The sequence below is a fragment of the Oncorhynchus mykiss genome, chromosome 2, assembly GCF_057628025.1.
Source record: "Oncorhynchus mykiss isolate SJ-2025 chromosome 2, ASM5762802v1, whole genome shotgun sequence".
NCBI classification, from domain to species: domain Eukaryota; kingdom Metazoa; phylum Chordata; class Actinopteri; order Salmoniformes; family Salmonidae; genus Oncorhynchus; species Oncorhynchus mykiss.
This window is the reverse complement of record NC_143023.1, coordinates 18,127,982-18,154,284: the sequence shown is the minus strand read 5'-3', so window position 1 is coordinate 18,154,284 and position 26,303 is coordinate 18,127,982. Positions and strand designations below refer to the sequence as shown.

Genomic DNA, 26,303 nt, shown 5'->3' with positions numbered 1-26,303 from the left:
CCCTTGTAAAACTGACCATCCTACCAATCCGACTTTGGCGATGTCATTTACAAAATAGCCTCCAATACCCTACTCAACAAATTGGATGCAGTCTATCACAGTGCAATCCGTTTTGTCACCAAAGCCCCATATACTACCCACCATTGCGACCTGTACGCTCTTGTTGGCTGGCCCTCGCTTCATACTCGTCGCCAAACCCACTGGCTCCATGTCATCTACAAGACCCTGCTAGGTAAAGTCCCCCCTTATCTCAGCTCGCTGGTCACCATAGCATCTCCCACCTGTAGCACACGCACACATTTACTCCATGTAACTCTGTGTCGTTGTATCTGTCGAACTGCTTTGCTTTATCTTGGCCAGGTCGCAATTGTAAATGAGAACTTGTTCTTGTTTAACCTGGTTAAATAAAGGTAAAATATATATATATTTTTTTTAAAGTTCAGAAAATCAACATTGTTTTGATGAAATACTTTAGTACACAAAATGCAAAGTATTATGTCAGTGTTATTTGAAGAATAGTTTATTTTTGGGGTTAATGTTTAATTTCTCCATGCTTCCTCCTGACCGTGCATTGCTGGAGCACAAGAGGGGCCTCATTATGATTTTATTACACAAGTTATGCCTCATGAAATACACAATCAATGGGATTTACACATTTTGAATTTACATAGATTTTACACTCAATTGAGACTTCAGAGGAGAGAAGACGGGAAAGAAATACAAATCCACCCAATGAAGAGGAAGATATCCAAGTAGTCTCTCTGGTCTTTGTTCCTCAGAGAAGATCTCCTGCAAGACAAAAACGGTCAGCCCCAGTGTTCTACTTCCCAGTCGTGTGTGTGTGTGTGTATTACCGTATGCATGCGTCCCTAACATTTAGCCACAGGTGTACGCCACTTCTAGGTACTTGTAGGTTCCAACACATGGATCTCCATACAGAGAGTTGGACGCCGGAACGTCACACTTGATCTTACCATTACACCTGTGTCAACGACAGGAACAGGTTAACACTACAGTCATGTTTCTACAGTCCAGGTTAACACTACAGTCATGTTTCTACAGTACAGGTTAACACTACAGTCATGTTTCTACAGTCCAGGTTAACACTACAGTCATGTTTCTACAGTACAGGTTAACACTAGTCGTGTTTCTACAGTACAGGTTAACACTACAGTCATGCATTTGTAATAGTACATACTGCAGGTACAATACCTCTCTGCCACCTTACTGGTGGTTATGGATTGGCTGAGGCAGTTGGTGTTGGCTAGTTGGTTAGCGGGCCGTTTAAAGGAACACACTAGCTGGTCACGGCGGCCATAGTTGGCACTGTAGATCTGGATCGTTCCTTCATCTGAGGGAGATGAGGAGGAGAGGTAAGACTGGATGTCTTTGGTGTGTTCTAGTGATGATAATATAAACTATATATAATACTGCTCTACTATGCTATTATATAATATACACTGCTCAAAAAAATAAAGGGAACACTAAAATAACACATCCTAGATCTGAATGAATGAAATATTCTTATTAAATACCTTTTTCTTTACATAGTTGAATGTGCTAACAACAAAATCACAAATCATGAATGGAAATCACATTTATCAACCCATGGAGGTCTGGATTTGGAATCACACTCAAAAGTGGAAAACCACACTACAGGCTGATCCAACTTTGATGTAATGTCCTTAAAACAAGTCAAAATGGAGGCTCAGTAGTGTGTGTGGCCTCCACGTGCCTGTTTGACCTCCCTACAACACCTGGGCATGCTCCTGATGAGGTGGCGGATGGTCTCCTGAGGGATCTCCTCCCAGACCTGGACTAATGCATCCGCCAACTCCTGGACAGTCTGTGGTGCAACGTGGCGTTTGTGGATGGAGCGAGACATGATGTCCCAGATGTGCTCAATTGGATTCAGGTCTGGGGAACGGGCGGGCCAGTCCATAGCATCAATGCCTTCCTCTTGCAGGCACTGCTGACACATCCCAGCCACATGAGGTCTAGCATTGCCTTGCATTAGGAGGAACCCAGGGCCAACCACACCAGCATATGGTCTCACAAGGGGTCTGAGGATCTCATCTCGGTACCTAATGGCAGTCAGGCTACCTCTGGCAAGCACATGGAGGGCTGTGCAGCCCCCCAAAGAAATGCCACCCCACACCATGACTGACCCACCGCCAAACCGGTCATGCTGGAGGATGTTGCAGGCAGCAGAACGTTCTCCACGGCGTCTCCAGATTCTGTCACGTGCTCAGTGTGAACCTGCTGTCATCTGTGAAGAGCACAGGGCGCCAGTGGCGAATTTGCCAATCTTGGTGTTCTCTGGCAAATGCCAAAACGTCCTGCACGGTGTTGGGCTGTAAGCACAGACCCCACCTGTGGACGTCGGGCCCTCATACCACCCTCATGGAGTCTGTTTCTGACCATTTGAGCAGACACATGCACATTTGTGGCCTGATGGAGGTCATTTTGCAGGGCTCTGGCAGTGCTTCTCCTGCTCCTCCTTGCACAAAGGCGGAGGTAGCGGTCCTGCTGCTGGGTTGTTGCCCTCCTACGGCCTCCTCCATGTCTCTTGATGTACTGGCCTGTCTCCTGGTAGCGCCTCCATTCTCTGGACACTACGCTGACAGACACAGCAAACCTTGCCACAGCTCGCATTGATGTGCCATCCTGGATGAGCTGCACTACCTGGGCCACTTGTGTGGGTTGTAGACTCAGTCTCATGCTACCACTAGAGTGAAAGCACCACCAGCATTCAAGTGATCAAAACATCAGCCAGGAAGCATAGGAACTGAGAAGTGGTCTGGTCACCACCTGCAGAACCACTCCTTTATTGGGGGTGTCTTGCTAATTGGCAATAATTTCCACCTGTTGTCTATTCCAACAGCATGTGACATTTGTCAATCAGTGTTGCTTCCTAAGTGGACAGTTTGATTTCACAGAAGTGTGATTGACTTGGAGTTACATTGTGATGTTTAAGTGATCCCTTTATTTTTTTGAGCAAAGTATATATAATCATCATATGAGAGGAGAATATATTGTATAGGAGAGTGTTGACACGCTTACCACATTCTAGAACATTAGAGCCTTACCACGTTCTAGTAGAGCATCAGAGCCTTACCACATTCTAGTTGAACATCAGAGCCTTACCACATTCTAATAGAGCATCAGAGCCTTACCACATTCTAGTTGAACATCAGAGCCTTACCACATTCTAGTTGAACATCAGAGCCTTACCACATTCTAGTTGAACATCAGAGCCTTACCACATTCTAGTTGAACATCAGAGCCTTACCACATTCTAGTTGAACATCAGAGCCTTACCACATTCTAGTTGAACATCAGAGCCTTACCACATTCTAGTTGAACATCAGAGCCTTACCACATTCTAGTTGAACATCAGAGCCTTACCACATTCTAGTTGAGCATCAGAGCCTTACCACATTCTAGTTGAACATCAGAGCCTTACCACATTCTAGTTGAACATCAGAGCCTTACCACATTCTAGTTGAGCATCAGAGCCTTCACACGTGATGCTGCGTGCTGCCAAGACAAACAAACAGGAATTACACACCACACTGGCCACTGCTGGGCAGACATAAATAAAATACATACATTTTCATAGCAGACATTAGCCTGGTGTAGTATTTTGTATTAATATACATAGAAACAGACTGACTTGCTGGGCTGCAGGTGTAGGTGGTATCCAGGTATTTGTAGATTCCAACACAGGGGTCAGAAGTACGGAAGACTTCAGTGTTCACTTCACACACCTGTTTCCCATTGCACCTGGGGGATATCAGGAGGTAAGATGAGTTATGGCTGGGATTTAATCAAACGCGGTGTCAACAAGCATGCAGCGCTTGACATTTAAAGCACACATTTGCAGTGTTTACTGTGAACATCAGGAAAATTGGCTTTAAAAAGGCACATTGATACTGCAATGTGCTTTTCAACAACGTGCCTCTGAATCCCAGCCTGTCTTTATCAAATAAACACTGACTGAGTACCTCTGTGAGAGGACCTCCAGGGTGCCCGTCTGTGAACACTGTGTGTTGGTCAGCTGGTTGGCAGGTCGTCCTTCTCTGCAGGTGGTTCCGTCAGTCCTTCCATACAGAGCTCTCTCAATGAAGATCACTCCAGAATCTAGCAGTGCAAGAAAACTCAACATGTAAAGAAACAGACAGCACTATGGAGAGACCATCAGGATAGAATGTGTGTGTTCTTACCACAGATCAGGAACTGGACGTTTTCTCCATTGTCACAGGTGACCACTCTCGTCGCTGAGTGAGAAACATAATTACGATAACGTTATAGATGTAGATGCGCGCACACACACAACCACCCAGACACACAACCACCCACACACACAAACAGACAACCACCCACACACACACAACCACCCACACACAAACTGCTCGGGTTTAACTAAGAACTGTGTACCTGCAGCTGGTAGTGTACAGCAAACTGCAGCCAGCACTGAAACACATCACACAGCTAGTTCAGCTTTTCTAACCTTGGTCAGTCTCATCGCAATTCTTTACAGAAGAGTAGTGTACAGCATATACAGTAAGTATATAAATAATGTACAGTATATAGTATGGTACTGCGTATAGACAGACATGGGACATCACCTAGTCCTCAGATAATACAGGATGCTGTATATTAGACCTGGGTCATACTGTTGATATTGGACTTCAATTACTTTCAATACAAACTGATATAGAAACATCTGGAAAATACTGGAATGTATATTTTAAACGCCCTCAAATACATATTTTGTTACAAGTCAGTCAGTATACTCACAGGTGAACGCAGTCAGTCTGACAAGGAGCATGATGCTGGGTACAGGTGTGGTAGTAGCTGGTTCAGTTGTAGTAGTAACACGTAAGATGTTACAGATGGTCACCTGGACAAATACACCTAACATTTATTGATACTTGCCAAGAACAGATCCTTGTTTGCAACGCATCAACCAGGAACACAAAGCACAGCAGATTAGCAGTCAACTCGGCAACACAGAACTAAAATCTCACGCCAGCTCAAACCACATGTACTGTGTGATGGTGCCGTCCTTCCGTTACGCAATCACCACAGCATGAAGCCCATTTTAGTTATCGTTGGGTTTTATTTTCTCTGGGTGTCAATCTACCTGTGAACATGTCACGTAATACAGTTTCAGTAAACAGTTTGGTTAATTCTCCACGGGAGACAATCTAATTAACCAGTGCTTAATTTTAGCCGGCTGGCACCTTCCTGTTTTAGACTATCGTTGGGAACCTTTTTAGCCAGATTCAGTACCTCTCCCAGAATTTCATTTTTTATCTTCACTTTTCCCAATGTGAATATTATAATAAAAATATATCAAAGTTAATTTGAGTTGCCTCATTGGCAATTATTCCATACAGGCCATTCCCAATATTTCAAATACAATCACAGGAAAAGACAGGTTGGCTACCAAAATAGACTTGATCAGCTTTCAAATATTGTTGTACAATGTAAAAACGAGAGAGATGGTCTTTTGGCAGGAACATGTCGGACATCTCCGGTGAGAGTACTGCTCATCATTGGGTGAGTCAGTGATACTGGTAACTATTTTCAGTGTCACTGACTTGCCGAATGATGCGCAGTACTCTCGCCGGGGATGTCCGACATGTTGTGCCAAAACACCATCTCTAGACTAACTTCGTCCTCATATTGTAGCCTACAATATATATATATATATATATATATATATATATATGTGTGTCTCCACACACCTAGGCCAAGGCTATTGATGAATTCAAGACAAGGTGTTTTTTATTGAGCTCAGTCAGTTTGTCAGTATCAAAGTAGCCTGTCATTGTGATCATTTGTGCACTATTAAAGATTCTGCCAAAGTCAGTCATGTAAAATTATGCAGAATTGCATTCAATGTATTTATATAAAAGGCCACATTTTTCCCAGACCCTAGGCTACAAAAGAAGTTTCCCCGTGTGTGTAGTTCTACTCTATGCCACTATAAACACACAATCTGTTCTCAGAACATTTTGTATTATTATATAATTAAATCCATAACACTCCATTTAGTATGATAAGTCACATTTCATACGGTATGTATTAATTTGAGAACATCCATCACCCATTTTGTATGAAACATTAACAATTCAAATTCATATTATGTTACAAATTTGCAAAAGTAATCAAATGTTACAATTCTAGATAGGGGGTAGGCAGCTAACGTCATATAGCTTGATAACGTTTGCTAGCCTAGGGGTTACGTTTAGGAGCTAAGGGGTTAAGGTTAGCTAAAAGGGTTAAGGGATGTGTTAGCTAACATGCTAAGTAGTTGCAAAGTAGCTAAAAAGTAGCCAGTAGTTGAAAAATTGTTATTAGCTAAAGTGTCAATGTTGTTTCAAACTCGTCACCTTTGGGTTGCTAGAAATTTGCCTTATACACCCACCCTGACCTACCACCATGATTACGTTTTTGTCTTAAGTAACCATACTGAATCATGCTAAACTGAGTGTTCCGGATGTACTTTTACTAGGTATAGTCTGAGACCAGGCTGCAATGCGATGATTTGCATACAATGATTTATTACAAAAGTGATATTCCTTCATGCGTTCCGGTACCTCAGAATTCCCCAGGTCGCCCCCTTCTCGCGCTCACTTTTTGTTCCGGCACCTACCAATTTACCAATTAAGCACTGAATTTAACAAAGTTTTCATGCGCAGGTCTTCCCATATTCACATAGATGACTACACCATATGTGATTGAATCGCAAGATAGCATTATATTGGTTTTCATTTCAATAGTACAATCGCCAGTAGATTAACATAATTTACGCCATTTACTATGTCCTTTGTTGTTTCTTTATTGGACCAATTACACGTGTACACTTTGATTGTTGCAAGTTGTTTGTAAAGTTTGCTTATCTCACCCTGAGCTGGCTTGTTTCTCCTGCGTCTCTGAAAGGAGCGTGCACAGGTATTAATGATTATATATCCTATGGCAGACGTCCCCAATTACATTCAGCCGTGGGACGATTTTGCTTTACGGGAATTCTATTAATGCCCCTGGCCTGCGCCCCGGGTGAACCGTAAGCGTTGATTGCCTCCGTTTTGAACCAGGCCGCATCCCGGCATTGAGCTGGGTGCCCCAAATTTGGTCGGATGGAGAATTGTACACACCACGCTTACATCACTGGGCCCGTAATCAACCAATCAAACTTTATTGGTATGGTAATATTTACCTAATTTGTCAAATCCAAAAAGAGGGTTAGCAACCTTTTGTTGTTCAATGAAATGGGAGAATTACTGTCAGAAGATGGAGGAAACTGGGGTTTTGTTTGACACTACTAGTGAGTTGAGTGAAGCTAATAGTACAGAAAGTGAGAGTGAGTGGGTTACAGTGGCGAAGAAAAAGGTAAACAAGAAAAGTAAAGCTATGTTGGAAAATAGGGAACCAATAGACTCGTTTTTGGTCCTAGTCAGGGTTTTGGATGAATGCTACTTGGGAAATCCGTTCAATGTCTCCAGGAAAATCTGGAATGTGTTGGAAGAAAGTGTGGAGTCGGTGAGAGTCACAAGAAGTGGTCTTCTTTTTGTTTATGTCTGCGGAGCAGAAGAAGTGTGTGTTAAGCAGTGGCGACCCGTCATTCAGGGCAGGTGGGGCTCTGAGACCAACATTTTTAGCAACAAATGTATAAATATTTTTTGGGGGGGGCTTGCCTGTTTTGCATGTTATTTTGGCATTAATACGTGTCACATGTCAGTTTGAAACAATGTAAAAATATATATATTGAGTTAATAAAGCTGCATACAAACATGGGCTGTGGTTCAAACTCAAAGTAGACAGCCCCGGCTCTTGGGGGAATCCCCGCTGCTTTGTTTGTCTTTGGTCCAAATGATTAGCCAAGCAAGGGAAGTTTGCTACGCTAGCCCCTCAGCCCTCGTTTTTTAATGGAGTTTGCAACGCTAGCCCCTCAGCCCTCGTTTTTTAATGGAGTTTGCAACGCTAGCCCCTCAGCCCTCGTTTTTTAATGGAGTTTGCAACGCTAGCCCCTCAGCCCTCGTTTTTTAATGGAGTTTGCAACGCTAGCCCCTCAGCCCTCGTTTTTTAATGGAGTTTGCAACGCTAGCCCCTCAGCCCTCGTTTTTTAATGGAGTTTGCAACGCTAGCCCCTCAGCCCTCGTTTTTTAATGGAGTTTGTAAGTGTACAATTATGTTCACTTCGGAGCCTGAAATGCCCCATAATTCAATTTGTAAACTTAACCTAAACTTAAGCCTGAACTTAACCTCAACGTCAATATGGAGTCAACATACAAGTGTAAGTAAAAACTAATGTAATTAAGTTAGAAATTGTGCTACTAATGCACAAACACAAGTTTTTGTTTGGTTAGCTTTTGGAAATTGTAGAAATAAAACATTTTCCTCCTTCAGAAGTAGCTAAGCAGGCTAATGTTAGTTAGCAAATTAATTTGCAAGCTATCATACAGTAGGTGTATATTAATAATTATGTAGTTAATATAAGTAGACATGCAATCATATAAAGCACCCACAAGCTACCGGTGGCTGAAAACACAATCATTGCGGGATGAACAGCTGAAGAATTTCCGGGCAGAGGCGGTCCATTTAAAAATCATTCCTTCCTCCCTCGCCCTTTGCCCTGCAAGTGTATACTCGTCAGACGTCATGATACCTCATCAGAACTGCCCACGTAATTTGAGGGCTGGGGGATAGGGTATGTCTTTTAAGTGTTTGGAATGCAGCCATGGTCTCGTTTTTTTGAGTAAGGCAACTCCAAAATGCAGGTGTTTCAGCCTAGCTAAGTGCTTTCTGTGGTGGTGGGGCTAGACAGCAGAAAATAGGAGCATTAATGCCGTGATTGACTCAGTGTTCTGTCACTCATGGGGTCCCTACACAATAGCCAAGCTTAAGTCCTTAGAAAGGGTAGACATCCAACATTTCAGCCAATGGTTAGTCGGTACAGTATCTTTGATTGGACTGATCATGTCAACATCTTACTTTCACAATCTTAATTGTGAAATAATGAAGAGAAATATAGATACAACATATCGGTGCTCATTGGACATAAACATTACACAACAATTTGGAGATAGCAAATTCAACAATGAGTGGTTTGTAAGGAATTGGTGACAGTGCCTAACTGCAAGCATTGCAGCTGGGAAGTCGGGAATAAACAGCTCAAACTGGGAAAATATATTTTGAACGGTCATTCAACTCAGAATTGTAAATCTGTCATCTTTCTCTTTGATGACAAAATTTGTCCACAAGGACTGCCGCGCCACTTTCCTGTTCAAGCATATCACAACAAGTGAGTCCAAAAATGTCTTATGCTGCTTCATAAATTATGTACTGTAGGATGCCAGAGAGATATCTATCTTGTAGCTAAGAAAGTAATACTAAGTGTATGTTGTGTAGTAAGCTGTTAGTAGCCCATGTGCCTCACCCTAATAATTTGGTCTATTTTCACCAACGTGGTATTGTAAACACATTGTTCCTGGCCGGTGTGTGCTTCTTTACTAAATTGTTTTGAACAGCTCTGACAGTGCTACTGATAGTAGTGATGGCGCTTGTTTTTTTTAAAGGCACTAAATTAGGCTGAATTAACTGTTTCACTGCCCTACAAGGCTCTGCTGAAAGCCAGGTGTAACAGTGGTAAGGTGTTGGGACTGCTGTTGGGACAGCTTTATGTAGGCTCTAACAGTTTGTGGGCACCGTTTGTCACCGTTATAGGGCAGTTCATGTATTGTTTAGTGTTGTTGTGTAGTTGCTTTACTGGAATGCACCCACTTTAAGAAATAATCATTTTTGCTTCACTAAGATTTACATGCTAAAATCTCCACTGGTGTTAAGACTCAAAAAGATATAATCGGAATGTTTCCTGCATGGATTTTCGTAGCAGGGAGCCTATCAAGGGGGTTATTTATTGGGTGGAGCAAGAAATAAAGGCAGAAGATATAACGGAAGACATCAATGGAGTTGTTGGTGCACGCCGATTGACCTCTATGGTGGACGGAGAAAAGAAGTTAACTTCATCCCTGCTACTGTTCTTTGAAGAAGAGTCTCTCCCTTCTCATATAAAGTTAGGATTCATGAGATACCCTGTAAGAGCTTTTGTGCACAAGCCTCTTCAGTGTCATGAATGTAAAAGATCTGTCAAGTGTGTGCAGAAGGGAAGAATATCGTATACTAGATGAAGGGAAAGGCTGCAAATGTGGAGGGGAACATGTGCCTGAATTCTTGGAGAATGAGGTGGCAAGGGTAAGGGGTGTCCAGTCTCCTATCTGGAGGTGTTGAGAAAATTGGAAGGAACGAGTGGCGGGGAATAAGCAATGGTAGTAGAGCCACCAAGACCAGTGAAGGCTTCTCATCAACCAAGGGATAGTAAAATGCTACATGTTAAAAAGGTGAACTTAGTATTATTTATTGCAATGATCATAAACTGTACAGCACAAGCGAAGAAGAAGTCTAACAAAATTGGAGTCATTGGAGTCAGGGTGGTGAGGTCTGCCCAACGCATCACCGGGGTCAAACTACCTGCCCTCCAGGCCACCTACAGCACCCGATGTCACAGGAAGACCAAAACAATCATCAAGGACAACAACCACCCGTCTCAAGGCCATCAGACTGTTAAATAGCCATCACTAGCACATTAGAGGCTGCTGCCCTATATACATATACTTGAAATCACTGGCCACTTTAATAATTGGAATATTAGCCACTTTAATATTGTTTGACGTTTTGCATTACTCATCTTGTGTGTGTGCGTGTATACTGTATTCTATCCTATTCTACTGTATCTTAGTCTATGCCGCTCTGACATTGCTCGTCCAAATATTTCTATATTCTTAATTCCATTCCTTCCATTCCATTCCTTACTTTAGATTGTGGGTATTGTTAGATATTACTTGTTAGATTTGACTGCACTGTTGGAGCTAGAAACACAAGCATTTCGCTACATCTGCAATAACATCTGCTAAATGTGTATGTGACAAATTTAATTTGACCTATTTGATTTCGAGGTAATTTTACGAGTCAACTAGTGTTATAACTGGAAGTCTACAGGAACAATTAGCATGCTAGCTGTTCCTGTTCATCCAACTCTGGGGAAGTAAATAAATAGCCTCATTGCCAAAATCTCAAACTATCCTTTTAGTTTGGAAGAAATTTGTCATTGGGGCTAATTACAAGGGGAGCCTTTTTTTGTTGTTGTGGTTATTCTGTCAAATTCGTAGTTGGGACATTTTTAAATGGTCATTTTCCGGATGGAAAAACAGTTTGTCAACTTAAACGACCAAAACCAGATAGAAATAATTCAGAAACAATATTGAACTTAATATATTTTGAATAATACCATCTTTGAGAAGGAACAATCCAATGAAAGCTCCACGGTCAGGGCGAATCAGAAATACAAAAAACAGGCATTCAGGGCACATGCTTCTTGATTGTGTTATGCTTGAGCAGAGGAACACAGCATTAGCCATGGCAGAATGCATAGAATTGCAGGATATTATCTTTAAAACTGCAACATTTTCTCTGCTCAATGAGAAAATGTGTAGAATTGCAGAAAATGTGCTTCACAAAAGCAACATTTTCTACTTTACCCTTCTAGCTATATGGCTGTTCAAGTGTATACTTCCTGTTCCAATGAACTGTGGGGAGGTCAAAATATACAGTATGATGGGGATCCCTGGGTTGCCGGTTTGCCTGAGTGGGGGTCCTTGGGCACAAAGTTTGAAAACCCCTGTATAAAATGGTATAGGCTACTTTCAGTCATTCATTTCTTAGTCTCTCTTTCACTCCTCTCTCAAGAGGACCTGAGCCCTAGAAGCATGCCTCAGGACTACCTGGCCTGATGACTCCTGGCTGTCCACCTGGTCGTGCTGCTGCTCCAGTTTCAACTGTTCTGCTTGTGGCATAGCACTTTGTGACATCAGCTGACGTAAAAAGTGCTTTAGAAATATATTTTATTGATAAATGTTTCAGCGTTATCAATATCAATGAATATTTGATTAACATATTACTGTAAATAGTTTTGGATGCGATATTGAATTTGGGTTCAGATTTTGTGACTTAGTAAGTATTCTTACTCTTGAACTCCCCAAAATAAATCCTCTGGCATCAACCTCATGATCAACTCTAAACTTAGATGATATACTTACCTGGGTGAGTTTTAGTTGGAGTAATGTATGTGTGTGTGGAAGCTACATTGAAATGTTATTAACTTTTTGTATTACCAGTCACATTGCGACTAATGGAGAATGAGCAAATGATTACGTTAATATTCTCTTCTCCTGAGCAATGTAGCTTTCATCGGTTGCAATTTATGATCCCCTTTTCCTTATCAATGATTTCAATTTGCTGTCAAAATCACCTCCATTAAGGACATTTACTGGAAGACCCTGATCAGACACAAGACAATGACACAGTGGATGGGAAATCTATTAAGACTTAATTTCTTAATGTTTTTTTACAATACAATTTGAACATGGATCAGTCACATTTTGCCTGATTTAAGTTACATAAATCCATCAATGATTCAAATGGAAAACAGATTGTATTTTTGCCTTTGGGTTGTCCCCAAACTTTCTGGTTACACAGCTAGAATGAGATTAAGAAGGATTAGACAGTGAAGTCATCAAATTGAAGATTATCCAGGAAGTATATCGGCATTGGAAGCCAAATTGAACTCCCAATGAATGGAGCTGACCGAAACAATGGAAACAGTTGGCTCCGATACTTACGGGGCTCGTTCATTACATCTCCGTCTAATCCCTCTCTCTCATTTTTTATTTTTGAACCTTTATTTAACTAGTCAAGTTAGTTAAGTTAATATTCTCCTCACATAAATCAAGTGATATCAGAAGAGATTTAGGGGAAGAGCTTTCACTGATTCAGATGAACACCCACTTTCACAGTAATTGTCCTCTGTTACAAAATGTTGATTTATCACCATCTCTAATGTTCTTGGTATACCGTTTCCTTTTGTGAGTTGAAGGAGATGCATGAAATGTTTGCCTGTTTACAATGAATAATAATTTACCCTCCAATATCCCTGTGTTTTGGCTTTGTTGGTATACCCCAGGTTTTGTGGAGGGAAGACTGTTGGAAAAGCATTCCAGATGAAGCCGGTTGAGAGAATCCCAAGTGTGCAAACCTGTCAAGGCAAAGGAAGGCTACTTTTGAAGAATCTAAAATATATTTAATGTAAAACTTTTTTGGTTACATGATTCAATGTGTGTTATTTCATAGTTTTGATATCTTCACTGTTATTCTACAATGTTGAAAAATAGTACAAATAAATACCCTTGAGTCCAACCTTTTGAATGGTACTGTAGATTTGAGTAATAAGGCCTGAGGTGTAGTATATGGCCAATATACCACGGCTAAGGGCTGTTCTTATGTGCGACAGTGCCTGAACACAGCCCTTAGCCGTGGTATATTGGCCATAAATCACAAACTCCCGAGGTGCCTTACTGCTATTATAAACTAATTACCAACATAGTTATAGCAGTAAAAATAAATGTTGTCATACGGTCTGATATACCATGGCTGTCAGCCAATCAGCTTTCAGGGCTCGAACCACCCAGTTTAGCATTGATTTTTGACTACTGTAAATATGAGCACCCCACTGCTTTTTTTGTATGTGTAGACTAGCATCTTCTTTGGACGCCAGGTCCTGGTAAATTCTTAATGGACAACTGGAAAGAGTTGAACATTTTCTTTCTCTTCTGTTCATGCTGCTGGGTTGGACAGTGAGGTAGTGTCAGATACTACAATAACTCAGGTCTGTGTGTAGAGTGCCTTCAGAAAGCATTCATACACCTCGACTTACTCCACTTTGTGTTACAGCCTGAATTCAAAATGGATGACGAAATAATTCTCACCCAGCTACACATTTAATAATTTTTTTGCCAATGTATTGAAAATGCAATATAGAAATCTCATTTAGATAAGTATTCAAACCCCCGAGTCACATGTTAGAATCACCTTTGTCAGTGATTACAGCTATGAACCTTTCTGGGTCTAAAAGCACACCTGGACTGTACAAAACTTGCACATTAAATTCATCAAGCTCTGTCAAGTTGCTTGTTGACCATTACTAGACAGCCATTTAAGTCTTGCCTTACTTTCGAGTTGATTTAAGCCAAAACTAAGCAACTGCAGTGTATTGCGTTTTAGGTTATTAAAATATGAAGACTGGTACTCGTGTTGTTTGCCCCAAACATGTATCCAAGACCTTCAAATGTTTTAATCCTTCTTGGTGTAATATCATTTGTGGATTCAAATAAAGTATTTATTGTGTAAGGACATGTTTCATAATATTGAACAAAAGACCAAGTCTTGTCTTTATGCTGCTTAGATTAATTCAGACCAACCACCACAGTTCTTAGTGAAAATCAGACCAACCACCTCAGTTCAGAAAATCAACATTGTTTTGAAGAAATACTTTAGTACACAAAATGCAAAGTATTATGTCAGTGTTATTTGAAGAATAGTTTATTTTTGGGGTTAATGTTTAATTTCTCCATGCTTCCTCCTGACCGTGCATTGCTGCAGCACAAGAGGGGCCTCATGATTTTATTACACAAGTTATGCCTCATGAAATACACAATCAATGGGATTTACCAATTTTGAATTTACATAGATTTTACACTCAATTGAGACTTCAGAGGAGAGAAGACGGGAAAGAAATACAAATCCATCCAATGAAGAGGAAGATATCCAAGTAGTCCCTCTGGTCTTTGTTCCTCAGAGAAGATCTCCTGCAAGACAAAAACGGTCAGCCCCAGTGTTCTACTTCCCAGTCATGTGTGTGTGTGTGTGTGTATTACCGTATGCATGCGTCCCTAACATTTAGCCACAGGTGTACGCCACTTCCAGGTACTTGTAGGTTCCAACACATGGATCTCCATACAGAGAGTTGGACGCCGGGACGTCACACTGGATCTTACCATTACACCTGTGTCAACGACAGGAACAGGTTAACACTACAGTCATGTTTCTACAGTCCAGGTTAACACTACAGTCATGTTTCTACAGTACAGGTTAACACTACAGTCATGCATTTGTAATAGTACATACTGCAGGTACAATACCTCACTGCCACCTTACTGGTGGTTATGGATTGGCTGAGGCAGTTGGTGTTGGCTAGTTGGTTAGCGGGCCGTTTAAAAGAACACACTAGCTGGTCACGGCGGCCATAGTTGGCACTGTAGATCTGGATCGTTCCTTCATCTGAAGGAGATAAGGAGGAGAGGTAAGACTGGATGTCTGGTGTGTTCTAGTGATGGTAATATAAACTATATATAATACTGCTCTACTATGCTATTATATAATATACACTGCTCAAAAAAATAAAGGGAACACTAAAATAACACATCCTAGATCTGAATGAATGAAATATTCTTATTAAATACCTTTTTCTTTACATAGTTGAATGTGCTAACAACAAAATCACAAATCATGAATGGAAATCACATTTATCAACCCATGGAGGTCTGGATTTGGAATCACACTCAAAAGTGGAAAACCACACTACAGGCTGATCCAACTTTGATGTAATGTCCTTAAAACAAGTCAAAATGAGGCTCAGTAGTGTGTGTGGCCTCCACGTGCCTGTTTGACCTCCCTACAACGCCTGGGCATGCTCCTGATGAGGTGGCGGATGGTCTCCTGAGGGATCTCCTCCCAGACCTGGACTAAAGCATCCGCCAACTCCTGGACAGTCTGTGGTGCATCAATGCCTTCCTCTTGCAGGCACTGCTGACACATCCCAGCCACATGAGGTCTAGCATTGTCTTGCATTAGGAGGAACCCAACCACACCAGCATATGGTCTCACAAGGGGTCTGAGGATCTCATCTCGGTACCTAATGGCAGTCAGGCTACCTCTGTGCAGCCCCCCAAAGAAATGCCACCCCACACCATGACTGACCCACCGCCAAACCGGTCATGCTGGAGGATGTTGCAGGCAGCAGAACGTTCTCCACGGCGTCTCCAGATTCTGTCACGTGCTCAGTGTGAACCTGCTGTCATCTGTGAAGAGCACAGGGCGCCAGTGGCGAATTTGCCAATCTTGGTGTTCTCTGGCAAATGCCAAACGTCCTGCACGGTGTTGGGCTGTAAGCACAGACCCCACCTGTGGACGTCGGGCCCTCATACCACCCTCATGGAGTCTGTTTCTGACCATTTGAGCAGACACATGCACATTTGTGGCCTGCTGGAGGTCATTTTGCAGGGTTCTGGCAGTGCTCCTCCTGCTCCTCCATGCACAAAGGCGGAGGTAGCGGTCCTGCTGCTGGGTTGTTGCCCTCCTACTGCCTCCTCCATGTCTCCTGATGTACTGGCCTGTCTCCTGGTAGAGCCTCCATGCTCTGGACACTACGCTGACAGACACAGCAAACCTTCTTGCCACAGCTCGCATTGATGTCCCATCCTGGATGAGCTGCACTACCTGAGCCACTTGTGTGGGTTGTAGACTCAGTCTCATGCTACCACTAGAGTGAAAGCACCGCCAGCATTCAAAAGTGATCAAAACATCAGCCAGGAAGCATAGGAACTGAGAAGTGGTCTGTGGTCACCACCTGCAGAACCACTCCTTTATTGGGGGGTGTCTCGCTAATTGGCAATAATTTCCACCTGTTGTCTATTCCAACAGCATGTGACATTTGTCAATCAGTGTTGCTTCCTAAGTGGACAGTTTGATTTCACAGAAGTGTGATTGACTTGGAGTTACATTGTGATGTTTAAGTGATCCCTTTTTTTTTGAGCAGTGTATATATAATCATTATATGAGAGGAGAATATATTGTATGAGGAGTGTTGACACGCTTACCACATTCTAGAACATTAGAGCCTTACCACATTCTAGTAGAGCATCAGAGCCTTACCACATTCTAGTTGAACATCAGAGCCTTACCACATTCTAATAGAGCATCAGAGCCTTACCACATTCTAATAGAGCATCAGAGCCTTACCACATTCTAATAGAGCATCAGAGCCTTACCACATTGTAATAGAACATCAGAGCCTTACCACATTCTAGTTGAACATCAGAGCCTTACCACATTCTAGTTGAACATCAGAGCCTTACCACATTCTAATAGAGCATTAGAGCCTTACCACATTCTAATAGAGCATCAGAGCCTTACCACATTCTAATAGAACATCAGAGCCTTACCACATTCTAGTTGAACATCAGAGCCTTACCACATTCTAGTTGAACATCAGAGCCTTACCACATTCTAGTTGAACATCAGAGCCTTACCACATTCTAGTTGAACATCAGAGCCTTCACACGTGATGCTGCGTGCTGCCAAGACAAACAAACAGGAATTACACACCACACTGCCCACTGCTGGGCAGACATAAATAAAATACATACATTTTCATAGCAGACATTAGCCTGGTGTAGTATTTTGTATTAATATACATAGAAACAGACTGACTTGCTGGGCTGCAGGTGTAGGTGGTTTCCAGGTATTTGTAGATTCCAACACAGGGGTCAGAAGTACGGAAGACTTCAGTGTTCACTTCACACACCTGTTTCCCATTGCACCTGGGGGATATCAGGAGGTAAGATGAGTTATGGCTGGGATTTAATCAAACGCGGTGTCAACAAGCATGCAGCGCTTGACATTTAAAGCACACATTTGCAGTGTTTACTGTGAACATCAGGAAAATTGGCTTTAAAAAGGCACATTGATACTGCAATGTGCTTTTCAACAACGTGCCTCTGAATCCCAGCCTGTCTTTATCAAATAAACACTGACTGAGTACCTCTGTGAGAGGACCTCCAGGGTGCCCGTCTGTGAACACTGTGTGTTGGTCAGCTGGTTGGCAGGTCGTCCTTCTCTGCAGGTGGTTCCGTCAGTCCTTCCATACAGAGCTCTCTCAATGAAGATCACTCCAGAATCTAGCAGTGCAAGAAAACTCAACATGTAAAGAAACAGACAGCACTATGGAGAGACCATCAGGATAGAATGTGTGTGTTCTTACCACAGATCAGGAACTGGACGTTTTCTCCATTGTCACAGGTGACCACTCTCGTCGCTGAGTGAGAAACATAATTACGATAACGTTATAGATGTAGATGCGCGCACACACACAACCACCCAGACACACAACCACCCACACACACAAACAGACAACCACCCACACACACACAACCACCCACACACAAACTGCTCGGGTTTAACTAAGAACTGTGTACCTGCAGCTGGTAGTGTACAGCAAACTGCAGCCAGCACTGAAACACATCACACAGCTAGTTCAGCTTTTCTAACCTTGGTCAGTCTCATCGCAATTCTTTACAGAAGAGTAGTGTACAGCATATACAGTAAGTATATAAATAATGTACAGTATATAGTATGGTACTGCGTATAGACAGACATGGGACATCACCTAGTCCTCAGATAATACAGGATGCTGTATATTAGACCTGGGTCATACTGTTGATATTGGACTTCAATTACTTTCAATACAAACTGATATAGAAACATCTGGAAAATACTGGAATGTATATTTTAAACGCCCTCAAATACATATTTTGTTACAAGTCAGTCAGTATACTCACAGGTGAACGCAGTCAGTCTGACAAGGAGCATGATGCTGGGTACAGGTGTGGTAGTAGCTGGTTCAGTTGTAGTAGTAACACGTAAGATGTTACAGATGGTCACCTGGACAAATACACCTAACATTTATTGATACTTGCCAAGAACAGATCCTTGTTTGCAACGCATCAACCAGGAACACAAAGCACAGCAGATTAGCAGTCAACTCGGCAACACAGAACTAAAATCTCACGCCAGCTCAAACCACATGTACTGTGTGATGGTGCCGTCCTTCCGTTACGCAATCACCACAGCATGAAGCCCATTTTAGTTATCGTTGGGTTTTATTTTCTCTGGGTGTCAATCTACCTGTGAACATGTCACGTAATACAGTTTCAGTAAACAGTTTGGTTAATTCTCCACGGGAGACAATCTAATTAACCAGTGCTTAATTTTAGCCGGCTGGCACCTTCCTGTTTTAGACTATCGTTGGGAACCTTTTTAGCCAGATTCAGTACCTCTCCCAGAATTTCATTTTTTACAATGTAAAATGTAAAAACGAGAGAGATGGTCTTTTGGCAGGAACATGTTAGACATCTCCAGTGAGAGTACTACTCATCATTGGGTGAGTCAGTGATACTGGTAACTATTTCCAGTGTCACTGACTTGCCGAATGATGCGCAGTACTCTCGCCGGGGATGTCCGACATGTTGTGCCAAAACACCATCTCTAGACTAACTTCGTCCTCATATTGTAGCCTACGATACATGTGTCTCCACACACCTAGGCCAAGGCTATTGATGGATTCAAAACAAGGTGGTTTTTATTGAGCTCAGTCAGTTTGTCAGTGTCAAAGTAGCCTGTCATTGCGATCATTTATGCACTATTAAAGATTCTGCCAAAGTCAGTCATGTCAAATTATGCAGAATTGCATTCAATGTATTTATATAAAAGGCCACATTTTTCCCAGACCCTAGGCTACAAAAGAAGTTTCCCCGTGTGTGTAGTTCTACTCTATGCCACTATAAACACACAATCTGTTCTCAGAACATTTTGTATTATTATATAATTAAATCCATAACACTCCATTTAGTATGATAAGTCACATTTCATACGGTATGTATTAATTTGAGAACATCCAACCATTTTGTATGAAACATTACAAATTAAAATTCATATTATGTTACAAATTTGCAAAAGTAATAAAATGTTACAATTCTAGGTAGGAGGTAGGCAGCTAACGTCATATAGCTTGATAACGTTAGCTTAGCCTAGGGGTTACGTTTAGGAGCTAAGGGGTTAAGGTTAGCTAAAAGGGTTAAGGGATGTGTTAGCTAACATGCTAAGTAGTTGCAAAGTAGCTAAAAAGTAGCCAGTAGTTGAAAAATGTTATTAGCTAAAGTGTCAATGTTGTTTCAAACTCGTCACATTTGGGTTGCTAGAAATTTGCCTTATACACCCACCCTGACCAACCACCATGCTTACGTTTTTGTCTTAAGTAACCATACTGAATCATGCTAAACTGAGAGTTCTGGGTGTACTTTTACTACGTATAGTCTGAGACCAGGCTGCAATGCGTTGATATGCATACAATGACTTATTACAAAAGTGATATTCCTTCATGCGTTCCGGTACCGCAGAGTTTCCCAGGTCACCCCCTCTTCTAGCGATCACTTTTTGTTCCGGCACCTACCAAGTTACCAATTAAGCACTGAATTTAACAAAGTTTTCATGCGCAGGTCTTCCCATATTCACATAGATGACTACACCATATGTGATTGAATCGCAAGACAGCGTTATATTGGTTTTTCATTTCAATAGTACAATCGCCAGTTACCATAGATTAACATAATTTACGCCATTTGCTATGTCCTTTGTTGTTTCTTTATTGGACCAATTACACGTGTACACTTTGATTGTTTCAAGTTGTTTGTATTGTTTGCTTATCTCACCCTGAGCTGGCTTGTTTCTCCTGCGTCTCTGAAAGGAGCTTGTTCAGGTATTAATGATTATATATCCTATGGCAGACGTCCCCAATTACATTCAGCCGTGGGACGATTTTGCTTTACGGGAATTCTATTAATGCCCCTGGCCTGCGCCCCGGGTGAACCCGGTAAACGTTGATTGCCTCCGTTTTGAACTAGGCCGCCTCCCGGCATTGAGCTGGGTGCCCCAAATTTGGTCGGATGGAGAATTTTACACACCATGCTTACATCACTGGGCCCGTAATCAACCAATCAAACTTTATTGGTATGGTAATATTTACCTAATTTGTCAAATCCTAAAAGAGGGTTAGCAACCTTTTGTTGTTCAATGAAATGGGAGAATTACTGTCAGAAGATGGAGGAAACTGGGGTTTTGTTTGACACTACTAGTGAGTCGAGTGAAGCTAATAGTACAGAAAGTGAGAATGAGTGGGTTACAGTGGCGAAGAAAAAGGTAAACAATAAAAGTAAAGCTATGTTGGAAAATAGGGAACCACTAGACTCGTTTTTGGTCCTAGTCAGGGTTTTGGATGAATGCTACTTGGAAAATCCGTTCAATGTCTCCAGGAAAATCTGGAATGTGTTGGAAGAAAGTGTGGAGTCGGTGAGTCACAAGAAGTGGTCTTCTTTTTGTTTATGTCTGCGGAGCAGAAGAAGTGTGTGTTAAGCAGTGGCGACCCGTCATTCAGGGCAGGTGGGGCTCTGAGACCAACATTCTTAGCAACAAATGTATAAATATTTTTTTTGGGGGGGCTTGCCTGTTTTGCATGTTATTTTGGCATTAATACGTGTCACATGTCAGTTTGAAACAATGTAAAAATATATATATTGAGTTAATAAAGCTGCATACAAACATGGGCTGTGGTTCAAACTCAAAGTAGACAGCCCTCGGCTCTTGGGGGAATCCCCGCTGCTTTGTTTGTCTTTGGTCCAAATGATTAGCCAAGCAAGGGACGTTTGCTACGCTAGCCCCTCAGCCCTCGTTTTTTAATGGAGTTTGCAACGCTAGCCCCTCAGCCCTCGTTTTTTAATGGAGATTGCAACGCTAGCCCCTCAGCCCTCGTTTTTTAATGGAGTTTGCAACGCTAGCCCCTCAGCCCTCGTTTTTTAATGGAGTTTGCAACGCTAGCCCCTCAGCCCTCGTTTTTTAATGGAGTTTGCGAGTGTACAATTATGTTCACTTCGGAGCCTGAAAAGCCCCATAATTCAACTTGTAAACTGAACCTAAACTTAAGCCTGAACTTAACCTCAACGTCAATATGGAGTCAACATACAAGTGTAAGTAAAAACTAATGTAATTAAGTTAGAAATTGTGCTACTAATGCACAAACACAAGTTTTTGTTTGGTTAGCTTTTGGAAATTGTAGAAATAAAACATTTTCCTCCTTCAGAAGTAGCTAAGCAGGCTAATGTTAGTTAGCAAATTAATTTGCAAGCTATCATACAGTAGGTGTATATTAATAATTATGTAGTTAATATAAGTAGACATGCAATCATATAAAGCACCCACAAGCTACCGGTGGCTGAAAACACAATCATTGCGGGATGAACAGCTGAAGAATTTCCGGGCAGAGGCGGTCCATTTAAAAATCATTCCTTCCTCCCTCGCCCTTTGCCCTGCAAGTGTATACTCGTCAGACGTCATGATACCTCATCAGAACTGCCCACGTAATTTGAGGGCTGGGGGATAGGGTATGTCTTTTAAGTGTTTGGAATGCAGCCATGGTCTCGTTTTTTTGAGTAAGGCAACTCCAAAATGCAGGTGTTTCAGCCTAGCTAAGTGCTTTCTGTGGTGGTGGGGCTAGACAGCAGAAAATAGGAGCATTAATGCCGTGATTGACTCAGTGTTCTGTCACTCATGGGGTCCCTACACAATAGCCAAGCTTAAGTCCTTAGAAAGGGTAGACATCCAACATTTCAGCCAATGGTTAGTCGGTTAACCAGGGGAGGAAAGACCTTGGACCATTGTTACTCTAACTTCCGCGACGCATATAAGGCCCTGCCCCGCCCCCCTTTCGGAAAAGCTGACCACGACTCCATTTTGTTGATCCCTGCCTACAGACAGAAACTAAAACAAGAGGCTCCCACGCTGAGGTCTGTCCAACGCTGGTCCGACCAAGCTGACTCCACACTCCAAGACTGCTTCCATCACGTGGACTGGGAGATGTTTCGTATTGCGTCAGATAACAACATTGACGAATACGCTGATTCGGTGTGCGAGTTCATTAGAACGTGCGTTGAAGATGTCGTTCCCATAGCAACGATTAAAACATTCCCTAACCAGAAACCGTGGATTGATGGCAGCATTCGTGTGGAACTGAAAGCGCGAACCACTGCTTTTAATCAGGGCAAGGTGTCTGGTAACATGACCGAATACAAACAGTGCAGCTATTCCCTCCGCAAGGCTATCAAACAAGCTAAGCGCCAGTACAGAGACAAAGTAGAATCTCAATTCAACGGCTCAGACACAAGAGGCATGTGGCAGGGTCTACAGTCAATCACGGACTACAGGAAGAAACCCAGCCCAGTCACGGACCAGGATGTCTTGCTCCCAGGCAGACTAAATAACTTTTTTGCCCGCTTTGAGGACAATACAGTGCCACTGACACGGCCTGCAACGAAAACATGCGGTCTCTCCTTCACTGCAGCCGAGGTGAGTAAGACATTTAAACGTGTTAACCCTCGCAAGGCTGCAGGCCCAGATGGCATCCCCAGCCGCGCCCTCAGAGCATGCGCAGACCAGCTGGCCGGTGTGTTTACGGACATATTCAATCAATCCCTATACCAGTCTGCTGTTCCCACATGCTTCAAGAGGGCCACCATTGTTCCTGTTCCCAAGAAAGCTAAGGTAACTGAGCTAAATGACCACCGCCCCGTAGCACTCACATCCGTCATCATGAAGTGCTTTGAGAGACTAGTCAAGGACCATATCACCTCCACCCTACCTGACACCCTAGACCCACTCCAATTTGCTTACCGCCCAAATAGGTCCACAGACGATGCAATCTCAACCACACTGCACACTGCCCTAACCCATCTGGACAAGAGGAATACCTATGTGAGAATGCTGTTCATCGACTACAGCTCGGCATTCAACACCATAGTACCCTCCAAGCTCGTCATCAAGCTCGAGACCCTGGGTCTCGACCCCGCCCTGTGCAACTGGGTACTGGACTTCCTGACGGGCCGCCCCCAGGTGGTGAGGGTAGGCAACAACATCTCCTCCCCGCTGATCCTCAACACTGGGGCCCCACAAGGTTGCGTTCTGAGCCCTCTCCTGTACTCCCTGTTCACCCACGACTGCGTGGCCACGCACGCCTCCAACTCAATCATCAAGTTTGCGGACGACACAACAGTGGTAGGCTTGATTACCAACAACGATGAGACGGCCTACAGGGAGGAGGTGAGGGCCCTCGGAGTGTGGTGTCAGGAAAACAACCTCACACTCAACGTCAACAAAACTAAGGAGATGATTGTGGACTTCAGGAAACAGCAGAGGGAACACCCCCCTATCCACATCGATGGAACAGTAGTGGAGAGGGTAGCAAGTTTTAAGTTCCTCGGCATACACATCACAGACAAACTGAATTGGTCCACTCACACAGACAGCATCGTGAAGAAGGCGCAGCAGCGCCTCTTCAACCTCAGGAGGCTGAAGAAATTCGGCTTGTCACCAAAAGCACTCACAAACTTCTACAGATGCACAATCGAGAGCATCCTGGCGGGCTGTATCACCGCCTGGTATGGCAACTGCACCGCCCTCAACCGTAAGGCTCTCCAGAGGGTAGTGAGGTCTGCACAACGCATCGCCGGGGGCAAACTACCCGCCCTCCAGGACACCTACACCACCCGATGTCACAGGAAGGCCATAAAGATCATCAAGGACATCAACCACCCGAGCCACTGCCTGTTCACCCCGCTATCATCCAGAAGGCGAGGTCAGTACAGGTGCATCAAAGCTGGGACCGAGAGACTGAAAAACAGCTTCTATCTCAAGGCCATCAGACTGTTAAACAGCCACCACTAACACTGAGTGGCTGCTGCCAACACACTGACACTGACTCAACTCCAGCCACTTTAATAATGGGAATTGATGGGAAATGATGTAAATATATCACTAGCCACTTTAAACAATGCTACCTTATATAAATGTTACTTACCCTACATTATTCATCTCATATGCATACGTATATACTGTACTCTATATCATCGACGGTATCCTTATGTAATACATGTATCACTAGCCACTTTATACTATACTATGCCACTTTGTTTACATACTCATCTCATTTGTACATACTGTACCCGATACCATCTACTGTATCTTGCCTATGCTGCTCTGTACCATCACTCATTCATATATCCTTATGTACATATTCTTTATCCCCTTACACTGTGTACAAGACAGTAGTTTTGGAATTGTTAGTTAGATTACTTGTTATTACTGCATTGTCGGAACTAGAAGCACAAGCATTTCGCTACACTCGCATTAACATCTGCTAACCATGTGTATGTGACAAATAAAATTTGATTTGATTTACAGTATCTTTGATTGGACTGATCATGTCAACATCTTACTTTCACAATCTTAATTGTGAAATAATGAAGAGAAATATAGATACAACATATCGGTGCTCATTGGACATAAACATTACACAACAATTTGGAGATAGCAAATTCAACAATGAGTGGTTTGTAAGGAATTGGTGACAGTGCCTAACTGCAAGCATTGCAGCTGGGAAGTCGGGAATAAACAGCTCAAACTGGGAAAATATATTTTGAACGGTCATTCAACTCAGAATTGTAAATCTGTCATCTTTCTCTTTGATGACAAAATTTGTCCACAAGGACTGCCGCGCCACTTTCCTGTTCAAGCATATCACAACAAGTGAGTCCAAAAATGTCTTATGCTGCTTCATAAATGATGTACTGTAGGATGCCAGAGAGATATCTATCTTGTAGCTAAGAAAGTAATACTAAGTGTATGTTGTGTAGTAAGCTGTTAGTAGCCCATGTGCCTCACCCTAATAATCTGGTCTATTTTCACCAACGTGGTATTGTAAACACATTGTTCCTGGCCGGTGTGTGCTTCTTTACTAAATTGTTTTGAACAGCTCTGACAGTGCTACTGATAGTAGTGATGGCGCTTGTTTTTTTTAAAGGCACTAAATTAGGCTGAATTAACTGTTTCACTGCCCTACAAGGCTCTGCTGAAAGCCAGGTGTAACAGTGGTAAGGTGTTGGGACTGCTGTTGGGACAGCTTTATGTAGGCTCTAACAGTTTGTGGGCACCGTTTGTCACCGTTATAGGGCAGTTCATGTATTGTTTAGTGTTGTTGTGTAGTTGCTTTACTGGAATGCACCCACTTTAAGAAATAATCATTTTTGCTTAACTAAGATTTACATGCTAAAATCTCCACTGGTGTTAAGACTCAAAAATATATAATCGGAATGTTTCCTGCATGGATTTTCGTAGCAGGGAGCCTATCAAGGGGGTTATTTATTGGGTGGAGCAAGAAATAAAGGCAGAAGATATAACGGAAGACATCAATGGAGTTGTTGGTGCACGCCGATTGACCTCTATGGTGGACGGAGAAAAGAAGTTAACTTCATCCCTGCTACTGTTCTTTGAAGAAGAGTCTCTCCCTTCTCATATAAAGTTAGGATTCATGAGATACCCTGTAAGAGCTTTTGTGCACAAGCCTCTTCAGTGTCATGAATGTAAAAGATCTGTCAAGTGTGTGCAGAAGGGAAGAATAT

General features: G+C 42.5%; 2 protein-coding genes across 5 annotated transcripts; both read right to left on the bottom strand.

Moving 5' to 3' along the window:
- Nucleotides 1-498: 498 nt before the first annotated feature.
- LOC118938275 (L-rhamnose-binding lectin CSL2-like) lies at nt 499-7,060 on the bottom strand. 2 transcript variants are annotated; one of them, XM_036940795.2, is made up of 10 exons: nt 6,920-7,060; nt 4,804-4,906; nt 4,441-4,476; nt 4,227-4,280; nt 4,008-4,143; nt 3,677-3,786; nt 3,496-3,540; nt 1,213-1,351; nt 855-982; nt 499-789 (listed from the first exon to the last, which is right to left on the bottom strand). In XM_036940795.2, exons 2-9 carry the CDS (start codon nt 4,832-4,834, stop codon nt 877-879), a joined length of 657 nt encoding a protein of 218 aa, XP_036796690.1. In that variant the 5' UTR covers nt 4,835-4,906; nt 6,920-7,060; the 3' UTR covers nt 499-789; nt 855-876. The 2 variants fall into 2 exon arrangements, with proteins under 2 accessions (XP_036796690.1, XP_036796699.1); XM_036940804.2 differs by lacking the exon at nt 4,441-4,476.
- Nucleotides 7,061-14,489: 7,429 nt separating this feature from the next.
- Nucleotides 14,490-20,614, bottom strand: stl2 (rhamnose binding lectin STL2). Of its 3 annotated transcripts, XM_036990228.2 has the most exons (10): nt 20,511-20,614; nt 18,582-18,684; nt 18,219-18,254; nt 18,005-18,058; nt 17,786-17,921; nt 17,455-17,564; nt 17,274-17,318; nt 15,105-15,243; nt 14,841-14,968; nt 14,490-14,771 (listed from the first exon to the last, which is right to left on the bottom strand). In XM_036990228.2, exons 2-9 carry the CDS (start codon nt 18,610-18,612, stop codon nt 14,863-14,865), a joined length of 657 nt encoding a protein of 218 aa, XP_036846123.1. In that variant the 5' UTR covers nt 18,613-18,684; nt 20,511-20,614; the 3' UTR covers nt 14,490-14,771; nt 14,841-14,862.
- Nucleotides 20,615-26,303: the final 5,689 nt, after the last annotated feature.